Below are 11811 nucleotides of genomic sequence, written 5' to 3'. Positions count from 1 at the left end.
CACTGTCCTAATACAGTCACTGTAGTTTAAACCAATTGTATTTATTTTATTATAGCGGTTTATAACCTTTTCTATGGACCATGTATCTATAAGTGTGCGCTTTCAGTTAGTCAAAAAATGTTGAACAATATTTTTAAAAAACAAGCCCAGGAGGCGATGTAATACCTAGTAAAAACAAATAATGAGCATTGGAGCAGGTGCTGTCTTGCCTTTGCTACAAATGATTTGTACTTACCTTGTAGAATAGTGCATTGGTGTCAGCGTAGTTCCAATTACCCGCGTCATTGGAGCTAATTTATGTGACGTTTGCGGTTACGTTGAAAGTGAAAAGTTGTGACAGTTTGTGAAATCGTAAAGTTTGTATCTTTGTTCAAACAAATTCAACTTTAATTGTGGAATTACATACCAATTGCATTTATTTCGTCACCCAAGGTAAAGCAATTAATAATTTTGCATTTACGATAACGTTCTACTCCTCTATTTATAGGTATGTCCGAACTATTAAAATTAGATGAGAGAGATTGCACAGATCTATGCAAGTCTATACAACATGCCGATCTTATTTGTGGAGCATTAACGAAAAGGCAACCGCTAGACTGCCATATATGCGCATACTTGCAGCTGTTATGCTGTCGTTGTGAAAGCGTCAAGGATAGATTGGGCCGGACTGCATTACACATCGCCGCCTCCTGTGGACGATCAAACGTAATTAAATGGCTATTGAAAGTCAAACACGCCAATATCAATGCAAAAGATTACGAATCTGGTTACACTCCTTTGCACAGAAGCATATTTTATGGGAAAATTGATGTTGCTGTTCATTTGATAAAATTAGGTTTGTAGATAGATTTTTACTTTAGCCAAAACGTTGTTTAATGTGTTGATTAATTTAAGAACATTTCAGGTGCAAATTTTGGAATTACCGATTTTAATGGATTGACCAGTCTGGAACATGCAATGAAGGATTCATGGAGAACATCGGGTCTGCGGGAAATTAAGCACGGCGAGGTTTATGTTTGGGGTTCAAACACAAATTATACCTTCGGAAGTCAAGAAACTCGAGTTAATCCGGAATTGCTGTACGCATTTCACAAGGAGTACCCAAATATCACTGTGGGGCATATTTGTCTAGAGAAATTTCATTGCTTAATATTAACATCAGATGGGAAGGTGTATGGTTGTGGTCACGGACAAGGCGGTCGTTTGGGCTTAGGATCCGAAGGCACTGTAATAACGCCTAAGCAAATTAAATTAGCTGCTAGTGGCCATGCGAATCCTGTATTGTGTAAGAAAGTTAGCATATCTATCGATCACAGCATATTTTTATCCCAATCTGGACATGTAAGTAGTTTCCAGCGTAACTTGAATATATCTCAATTTTGCAAGGTCTGGACAACTGGCCTAAACAGCTATAGGGTACTAGGAATTCAACCTCCACCGACCAAATCTTTAATACCAGTTCCTTTGCCACTACTTCCAGATACGATCGAAGATGTTGGCGCTGCAAAGTATCATTCGATAGCGTGGGGTTCTACAGCAGTATACACGTGGGGCTTGAACGCAGGACAGTTGGGTCATGAGAAAACCAGTGACAAATACATAATTGCTCCAAAATTGGTTTCGTGCACATTTGGAGTTGATATTAAAATTAAAATGGTGGCAGTCAGTAACGGGGCTACTGCCGTTTTGACATCTAAAGGTGATATTTATGTACTTCATGAGTATCATTGTCGGAAAATTTTAAAAAAGTAAGTAATAGTTTGTGTGTTGTGGCATGTTATCTTTTCTGTATTGCTTTCTTGATTATGTTTCTTTTTACTTCAAGAAAGTATATAAATGTTTTATTATTGTATAATAAAACCAAACTAGACATACGGGCCTACCACCTATGTTTTATTAGGAAACCAGTTTGTTATTGTTTTCTGTTTGTCCATTTTTTTTGCTTGATTGTTATGAGAATGTAGTAATATTCTTCAAGGCAAAAAACCGAAAAGAAATTTGTACCGACTCAAAAAACCAGTAGTCTCGTTTTTAGTTGATCTCATCATATAGGTTGGTAACAATGCTCCGTATTTTAAGACTACACTATAGTGAGCATATTTCGCATACATACCACCAAAAATGTGGTATTTTACGTTTACGTTTGAGGTATTATCTAGAGGGTCATTCTTGACAAGCGTCAGTTAGAGAGATATGGAGAACCTTATTTGAAAATGAAACTAAACTTTAAGGGTTTTGGCACATGATGAATTGAAGGGAAATATTTTCAAGATGGCGCCACTTCCGCAAATACCGAAAGTAGTCATCAACTTTGTTATTTTACCCTGACGGGGACGATTAATTTTTAACTTTTATTATTAATTTTTCGAAGCCGTTCGGATATTATAACATCTTGTAAGTTTTATCACTCTTGTGAGACAAATTTGTAATTGTACATAGGCCTGATGAATACAATTAAAGATTATTCCAAGTGTATGGGGAAGGTTTTGTGTTCACTTTCTAATAATAACTGTCCCGTGCGACTCTTTCGAGATCAGTGAGCGACGGGGCCGGGAGGGGGGGGGGATTAATTTTATCTCTCATTGTATTCTAATTAAAGGGTTCAACGAAAGAAACAGTTTTCTACAAACTATTGCTCTTCTTTTTGTCCTCTTAGCAAAGTACGGGGTGGAGGGGGACTACTTTAACCATAGTTTTCCTCCTCGATCCCTTGAAGAAGAAATATAACCATTGGGCATTTAAATAAAGTTTGATACATAGCCACTTGGAATAAAAGCAAATGTAGCGCCATTTTTTTAATTCGGTTTTGCTCATGCGCAGTGCCAACTTTCTTATTTATGGAGGCATTTAAATAAAATTTGATACATAGCCACTTGGAATAAAAGCAAATATAACAACAGTTTCAAAATTGGGTTTTGCGCATGCGCAGTGCTTAGCCACTTGGAATAAAAGAAAATTCAACACCAGTTCCAAATTTGGTTTTGCGCATGCGCAGTGACAACTTTCTTATGTATGTAGGGATTTAAATGAAATTTGATACATAGCCACTTGGAATAAAATCAAAATAACGCCAGTTTAAATTGGGTTCTGCGCATGCGCAGTGGCAACTTTCTTATTCATGGAGGCATTTAAATGAAATTTGATGCATAGTCACTTGCAATAAAAGAAAATTTAACACCAGTTTCAAAATTTGGTTTTGCGCATGCGCAGTGCCAACTTTCTTATATATGGAGGGATTTAAATGAAATTTATACATAGCCACTTGGAATAATAGCAAATGTAGCACCATTTTCCAAAACAAACATACAAAAAAAAAATACGTAGGGCACATATTTACAAAACCAAGAACTATAAACAATTGACTACAGTTGCACATGCGTAGGTCAACATTTTAAGGTTTTTCATAAAGTATTTTGTACTACCTACATTTTCAATTCATTTCCTTTGGAAAATGAATGTTATTTTAAATTATTGTATTCCAAAATAATGATTGATGTACCCAAAGATATTATAAACTTTTCATTTTCAGCCAATTAAATCTAATTTCCATAAGTGTCATTGGTGGAAAACTAAATGAAAAGCTGGATAACAGTTTAACAGAGGCGAATCATGAACTAAAGATTGTCGCATTGAGTAACGTCGGCAATTTATATCTATGGCAAAGTTCTTCGCCCCAGTTCGCTCGATGCATTTATTCCATAAATCGTTCCTTGAGTATTCGTCAAGTCACCTTTAACCTAAATGAAATTTTATTTGTTACAAATGATGGTGAAGCATTCAAGGGGATCGTTAAGCCGAGGAAGATAAAAATGATCGAAAACAACTTGCAAATTCAGAAGAGTGATTTTCACGAATTTATAGACTCAGGCCAACTAATTAAGTTGAGTAAGATTCATCACGTACATCGAGCTTTGTCGATTAGTAGTGATTTTAAAGGACGAAACTATGCCGTTTTGCAGGTAAGTATTTTGCTTTTAATTAATCAATTTCTGATCAACGATTGTAGGCAAACCCCAACACTTTTGTGAAAAGGCCGCCAGTGGTTTCCCCTTCTGTTATGAAGCAAGACATGTTTATGTTTTTACACGAAACTGCCGAAGATGATGCTATTAACGACGTAATTTTTAGGGTATCAAAACGATATTTTCCTGCACATCGTTACATTATAGCATCGGGCGGTGGTAAATTACTCGATGTAGTGAACGCAAGCCAAGATCTAGTGGTAGAATTAGTAAACATAAAACCCGAAATTTTTCAACAACTCTTGATGTTTATATACACTGGTACCTGTGACCTTCTGAACAGTTGTAAATGGGAAATCAACTCTTGTGAGTGCGATCAACGTGAGCGAGACACTGGAAATGTTTGTTCCGGAAAAGATCCAGTACGGTTATTGCAAGAGGCTGCGAAGAGATTTGGTCTAAAAGGGTTACAGAATATGTTAAACAATGTTTACTATGAAGACGGCTGTGTTTATGTAAAAAACACGAACGTACAGGTAGAATTGCGAAAATTTAATCGGATGTCTTATCCAGGCTTACATGATGTAGTTTTAAAAACAAAGGATGGGATTGAAATGCAAGCAAATATTTGTATCCTGTCTGCACGTTTAGAGTACTTCAACAATTTATTTTCTGTGAGATGGAATCAGGTAAATAATATATTTTGCATGCGTAGTAAATGTACACTCATTGTTTTAAATTTGATTTGGTTGACAATATTACTATTAAGGATAAAAGCTGCAAGTTATGTGTACCTACCGGGCCATGTAATTAATAACTTTCGGATCAAGGCTAACATGATGTGGGGTCGGTGAGTGTCTTTTGAGTCAGGCTCCCAAAAGTTACATTCCGCTGTGAATTTTGCCACACTGCACGCTTCTCTACCACTAATTAAAAAATTGAAACTATGTTGCCAACCTACAAACCAAAAAAATTTTCTTCACTTGAATATTTAGTAACTTAATATCGACCTTCATATAATGTAAAATAAATATAGTGTGAAATTCTTTTTTTTAGGATTCACGTACTAAACACATTACGTTACCATTTCCATCTGCAATTTTATTACAACTAATCGAATTTTTATACACCGACGAACTGCCATTGCTCAGGAAGGAGGATGTTGATCACATATGCCAGCTGTTAATACTAGCTGATCAGTTATTTGTAATAAGACTAAAAGAGATATGTGAGCATACATTAACTTCTTTTGTAACATTAAAAAATGTTGCCCAAATGATCTCGTTTGCGACAATCTATAATGCAAACCAGTTGAAAAATTACTGTATGGAGTTTGTATGTGTCAATTTATCCTGTATATTAGAATCGAAGTGTCTAGAAACTCTAGATGACGAAGAATTATGTGATATTACAAATTTTTATTCAACATTTCACCCCATTATGGAATGTCGCGTGATTACTCCATACTCCTATGCCCCATCCGATGAAGTATTACTTGAAGCAAATAAAATATGTGAGATTTCATTCAATGAAGAAAGTATTAGTGATAAACACGCATCTAAAACACAAAAGAAAAGAACAAGAATCAGAAAGACTAGTACCAAGGAGATTGCTGTAAATAAAGAGTATGACCACTTTCCCACCTTTAGTTCGCCTGAGAAAATCGAATTGGAAAATATTGAGGAAAAGCAGACTATAGAGACCTACGAAATACGTAGAGTGAAATCTAGGCTGAAAGCTTTAGAAATGGCAAAGGAGATTGTTAATTGTGATAATTCTATGCAAGAATATACTAAACTACCTTTACGTCACCGTACCATAAGTATAACGCCAATGGACTTTCCAGAACTAACTAAAGATTATATCCCGACTTCGCCCACGCCCAAGTCTTCCAAAGTGGAGAAAGTAGAAATTAAACAAAAAATCACCAAGCTGTCTCAGAAACAAAGAAAACGACTGTCGTCTGAGAGTAGCGTGCATAGTTTAGACACTTCTAGTGCGAACATAAACCTTTCTGGTGAGTTTCAATCTTGAACGCCGCAAAATGGCCAATTCTGATTGCAGAAAGTCCAAGAAATCCTTGGAAAATACCTTCTCCTCCATTAAGCAGTTCTCCTATAGAAGTTTCATATGCTACCACTGCAATGCATTCTATTATTGATGAGGAACGAAAACAGAAGCAAAACTTTGTCAAGATGAAGTCCAAACTACTAGTTCACACTCAAGTATGTATACCTTAAGTATCTATCATAAATTAACGCTTGCCGCAGTATTTGATTTGCTAATAATTATTCATTCCAGATAGAAGACAAAGCAATAGAAGAGTTAGACAAATTTTATAATGCTGGCAATATCTCTGATGAAATTATTACTATTAAGAGAGTGCAAACTGGATTAATTGCGTCGCCTGTATGGGTGAAATAGAGTAATGGCTATGTTACAATATCATTATGTGCTGTAGATCTGTGAAGTGATTTTTAAAGAGGTTTTTGTGTATTTAATGAATAAATACAGAAGATGAAATGGGAAAACTATTATAATGCTATGTGAAACTATCAAATTGGTTTTCTGTAACGTAGGATTAGGATCAGCCTAAGGCTGGAACCACATGATACGTGATTTACGGACGCATTGTTACCACGTGACCGTTAAAAACCAATGAAGATCGCTAAATCTCATAACTCAATGGTCACGTGCTAACAACTCGTCCGTGAATCACGTATCATGTGGATCCAGCCTGAGAGTCTTATGCCTGTTATCTGTGATAAAATGAATGTGAAGATATATGTATTGAAATGAGCAGATAGGTTCACTAATAGTGTAAACTTAAGGCTTGTGTATTGAATTTTCATTGCTCTTTAAAAGTTACTTATTTATTGTTTTTGTGTTAGTACCTAATTAACTTAATTTTGTGTTGTGTCATATAATTATGCATATACGTGTGTCGCAGTGAGCCAACTTCAAAAGAAAGGTAGGCAATATTTGTCTGATGCGAAACTGGTTTACAGAAAGCTGATCAGAACTTGCAGTTTAATTTTTTAAATACTTTAAGCATTACTATTTCTAAGTAGGTACTTTACCTATTTTGTACAAAATATGTGGTAGACATTTTGTATAATTCATCATTTTATAGAATGCCTAGGCATTTTATAAAACGCGGGCAGATAGTTAAATGAATGTGTTAGAGCTCGTTTTTTATAATCTGCCGGTCTCTTTTCAGGCATTTAGTAAGAGCCTAAATTTATTAAGTCATTTAGTAAGTGACTGAATTTATTTTAGTCATCTAATTAAATACTTCGGGAACGAATTTGAAAGCGTGGTCACTTACCTACTTTTCCTACGTGTTTGGGGTTATTGACAGTTTGATTATTTGTGTATTTGAACCTCGTGCGTGAAAAATGGAAATTAAAGAAAACATCTACAACAGCTTAGATGCTTTTTATTCTAGTAACTAATTTATTTAAAACTTAATGAGTACCTACATTAAACATGTTGCCATTTTATAAACTGCCTAGTCATTTCGTGAAACAATTTGACGTGCGAGGCAGTTTCTTCCTCTTCATAAGGGATGCCATTTATTGATTTCGAAGGGGAAGGAAACTAAATCGCTTAGTCCTAAAAAGTACACTGTGTTACAGTTTGCCCATAGACAAATCACATTGTCTATGAGTTTGCCTGCGTTTTATAAAATGATGGATTTTACAAATGCCTACGACAACACGCAATTCAATATTTAGTCACTTACTAAATGCCTGAAAAGCAACCAGCAGATTCTAAAATGCGAGCACTAACGCATCCATTTTATTATCTGCCCGCGTTTTATAAAATGACGAATGATACAAAATGCCTACCACATATACACAGGGTGAGTTTTTTTCATTTTAAGCATTGGGATCTCAGAAACCATAAGACATACGGATTCGGTTAAATGAAGAAAGAGATGTCGTTTTAAGAGCTTATTTAAGATAATAATAATAATAATGTATATTTTGCCCAACAATCCACAGTTCACTAGATATGAGCGAAAAACAGATTTAGTATTTCTCATTTAACTGTTGTAGAATCGTTATTATTAGAAATACAAGAAAATGACACGAATAAAAGTTTTAGACATTTTAATGATTAACATGATGAACATACTAATTTATTTTTAGATCTTACAATTTCTAAGTTATAATACAAACTTTAATTTTTTTAAATGGGAGTCATAGTTGGCTTTGACATTTTTAAAAAAGACAAATTTTTCTCTTTATAACGATATAAGGCTTGCTAAATGTACTTTAATAGATAAACGCCCTGCAGTAATTATTTCGTATTATTGAGAGGTAAGTAAACAGAGTTGGCCATGGAAAACAATATCATTTACGACGAAAATTGGACAGGCCAATGTTATCTTCATTTTCTACCAAATGAATTTCATGATATGTAGGATGGGTTAGATTTGGAAACACGACGTAATTTACGCTGGTTTCAACACAACGGTGCCCCACCGCACAACTAACTGCAAGTTAAATATTATAATAGGCAGTAATTAAGAGAACAAAAATGTTTCCCATGGTAAAATCTGTTTTTACTACTCTTAATAATACAAACAGTTCTGTATCATGTTTATTTGTCAAAATAAGTACAATGAACCTTGTATCATTGTAAACAGAAAAAAATGCACTTTTTAAAAATGTCACAGCCAACTATGATTACCATTTAAAAAAATGTAAGTTCGGGTTATAACTCGAAAATTATAAAAGAAAAATAAATATTATTAAATGTATCTTATTAAGTGGAAAAAAATCTACAATTTTTGTTCTTTACATATTTCTGTATTTCTATAATACTAACGATTCTAAAAGAGATAAAATAAAAATCACTAAATCTGTTTTTCGCTCATATCTAGTAAACTGTTGATTTTTTTAAAAAAACAAAAGCATATCTTGAATCAGCTCTTAAAACGACAACTCTTTCCTCATTTAACCGAATCTCTATGTCTTACGGTTTCCGAGATCCTAATGCTTAAAATGAAAAAAAACCCTGTATATTTGGTACAAACCTTGTTGTAGTAGTATCGCAGTGTGATGCGTTTTATTTATTAATGTATATAAAATTTTATTTTTTGTATATTGTGTTAATTGTAACAGCTTATTTGCAGGACAATAAAAGTCTGCTTCAATATGACTGACTAGAATTATATCACAGACTTTCAGTTCAATTGGCTGGTAAAAATAAGATAATCAGACCGAATAATTCATGTAGTTTTGAAAGTTGGAACAGCTATGAACGTACTAAAAGTCCCAGAGAGTGAGGGGTAAACCGGCGTCGAAGGAGGGGGTGAAAGGTCCTTTTTTCAGTTTTCTGCTTGTATCTGGAAAACTATTAACATCTTTATAATTATTTCTTCATTAATTTTTTTATAATTATTTCTATACGTTTTTGCTTAGGTCAATACTGAGGAACTACAGGGTATCTAAGCTGAAAAACAAATACAATTAGTTAAATTTTTAATTGCGAAAAATAAAAAATGTTATACAATTATGCCGACCTTCCCTCATCGGTACATCCTCCTAGGTAGTCGTTGCAGATAAGACTGCAGTTAATGACAAGTGTTCTGCAACTGCACTTGCCAGAAGTTTTCGTCGACTCCTCGCTTCCAATCCCACATTTTAGGAGCTCCCTCCAAAACTAAACAAGATCCCGCTTACATTTGAAAAGTAGCACGTGATCAAATATCTAAGACATGGCCCCTTTACGTTAGTTGTAAACAACGCTATGATCGGGATCGTAAAATAAAACACTGAAATTATGAAGTTTGTTTAATAATGATCGTTATTATTAAGATTGTGAAAGCTCGAAAATTTAGTCGAAATAAATTACATTGCAAGAATAAACTTTGGAAATGGTGGTTCACCATGTAAAAACAGAAATAGCCCTCAAATCAGTACAATTGTGGAGCAAAATAAATTGTTTATAATGATATGAATGCATAACATAAAATTATAACAAAACATGTAGACTTGTAGAGCAAGATGGAAAATTACATGAGCTTGTAGGGCAAATTCAATGTTACGACAAATATGTGGATATCAGTGAATCGCAACTCATATATCTCACATAGATTCTCAACCGAAGAGTTTTTATTAGCAAAATCTTGCCCCCAAGATATGTAACTCGCCCCTCGTTCGGGGTTTCCACCCTACAGTTGAATGTCGGAACACGGTCACGGAATTAGGTGTCGTAACTCATTTCATTACAGTTTTTGCCACCCCTGTGACTCCTTCATTCACGGAGAAAATGTTAGTTTACAAACAACAAACAAACAAATCAGTATACATTGCCACATATTAAAAAAATGATCAAAACTTTTATGAATATTACTTCTTTTCAAAACCATGTTGTAATCAAAACAAAAACATAAATTAATAAGCAAGCAACACCAAAAACGGAACAAAAGGATAACGGTATCAAATGTGGGAGTCTGCGTTACGGTTAAATCAAGTCAATTTGATTAAAAAAAAAACGCTGCATACAATAAACAAATACGATATAAAAAAAGATTAATTACTACCTGCATTAAATAATTAAATACAACAAACATTTACGGAACGATTGCGAATTTGGTAGATATTCTTAGACATAAAAAGGAAGACCTGTAAAGCTATTGGGCAGAATCGCGCGTGCGCAGGTGTTATCTGTGCTAGCCACAACAAATTAACGTTCATGTGTTTAATAAATAATTAAATTTATTATTTGTTATTCCAAAGGAATTGAATGAAAATTTTTGCAATAATACGAGGGCCGTTTTTTTTTCAACCTCCGGTGGGGTATAAATAATAGACAAGTAAAGAGAAAAAATTGTTTTATTACCAAAATGTACGTAAACTATGCTTATTGCTCAACATAATCACCATGAAGATTGAGGCATTGGTATACCTGTGGACAAGCTTTCCAATGCCCTCTTCTTAAAATGGTACCGCCAGTGAATTGAAATGAGTCTTTTTGTAGCCTAAATGTTCGGTAACAATAGAGTGCAGAGAAGATCTTGACACTTCTGGAAATTTCACAGACAAAGGACTTATTGTGAATCGACGGTTTTCTTTAACCACTTTGTCAACTCATTCAAAAATGTCTGTAACGACAGACTTGCGTCCTTGACCTCCTTCATCATGCACGTCAGTTCGGCCATCTTTAAACTTAGGGCATCATTCCCGTACAACACCATCACTCATAATGTTTTCTGCGTAAACGCGGCATATTCTCCGATGGATTTCTGCTGCACTATTTCCTTCTGCTTGCAAGAAACGAATAACACTTCTCAACTTGGCGGAGAATCAATAGACGCGGCAATGTTTATGCGACTGCAGCTCAGCACAAGCTGGCTACTTGAACTCGGCAGTGACATATGTTGTGGTGGGGAAGGTTGAAAAAAAACGGCCCTCGTAATTAAGTCATATTATTACTCTTACATGCATTGAAGGTCACATATGTGCACATTGCACAAAAGTGAAGGATCTCCAAGAGCGGATTGTATCACAATAATAGAACGCCAGGGTTGCCAGATGTCAGGCATTCAGCCGGAGTCTCAGGTTTTACATCGTGCTCTCCGGCCCCCGGCAGGCGCTACTATAACTCCAGCAGAGCAATAAATTTCAATTCAATACTTTTCAAATAGGTCAAACGATTCCTTTTTAAGCACCTAGTAACCACCTGTCGGTGTGCAAGTGTGTGTGATTCTTGATGAATCAACACCATTACGTTGCGATGAATTTACCCTTATATTACTTATATTGCAAGAATGTATAGTTTGTTTCATTTGTTAACGTATACCAATTGAAAATAAAAAAATTGTTAAATTTGGAGG

General features: G+C 34.8%; 1 protein-coding gene across 1 annotated transcript; it reads left to right on the top strand.

The window, feature by feature from the left end:
* Nucleotides 1-301: 301 nt before the first annotated feature.
* Nucleotides 302-7948, top strand: LOC116160988 (inhibitor of Bruton tyrosine kinase). The gene is made up of 9 exons (XM_031474191.1): nucleotides 302-432; nucleotides 488-835; nucleotides 905-1341; nucleotides 1387-1748; nucleotides 3530-3959; nucleotides 4007-4651; nucleotides 5019-5979; nucleotides 6027-6187; nucleotides 6264-7948. The coding sequence occupies exons 2-9, from the start codon at nucleotides 490-492 to the stop codon at nucleotides 6384-6386; spliced, it is 3465 nt and encodes a 1154-aa protein (XP_031330051.1). The 5' UTR covers nucleotides 302-432; nucleotides 488-489; the 3' UTR covers nucleotides 6387-7948.
* Nucleotides 7949-11811: the final 3863 nt, after the last annotated feature.

Source organism: Photinus pyralis, unplaced genomic scaffold (assembly GCF_008802855.1).
Source record: "Photinus pyralis isolate 1611_PpyrPB1 unplaced genomic scaffold, Ppyr1.3 Ppyr1.4_LG1, whole genome shotgun sequence".
Taxonomy (NCBI): Eukaryota; Metazoa; Arthropoda; class Insecta; order Coleoptera; family Lampyridae; genus Photinus; species Photinus pyralis.
The sequence above is the reverse complement of the archived record's forward strand: the minus strand, read 5'-3'. Positions and strand labels throughout refer to the sequence as shown.

What these genes read in the sequence shown, in the direction of transcription:
- LOC116160988 (XM_031474191.1), top strand. Translation starts at nt 490, where the DNA reads ATGTCCGAACTATTAAAATTAGATGAGAGAGATTGCACAGATCTATGC. An exon ending in TGCGAACATAAACCTTTCTG is followed by an intron (nt 5,980 to 6,026) that starts GTGAGTTTCAAT and finishes TTCTGATTGCAG; the next exon opens with AAAGTCCAAGAAATCCTTGG. An exon ending in AACTACTAGTTCACACTCAA is followed by an intron (nt 6,188 to 6,263) that starts GTATGTATACCT and finishes TATTCATTCCAG; the next exon opens with ATAGAAGACAAAGCAATAGA.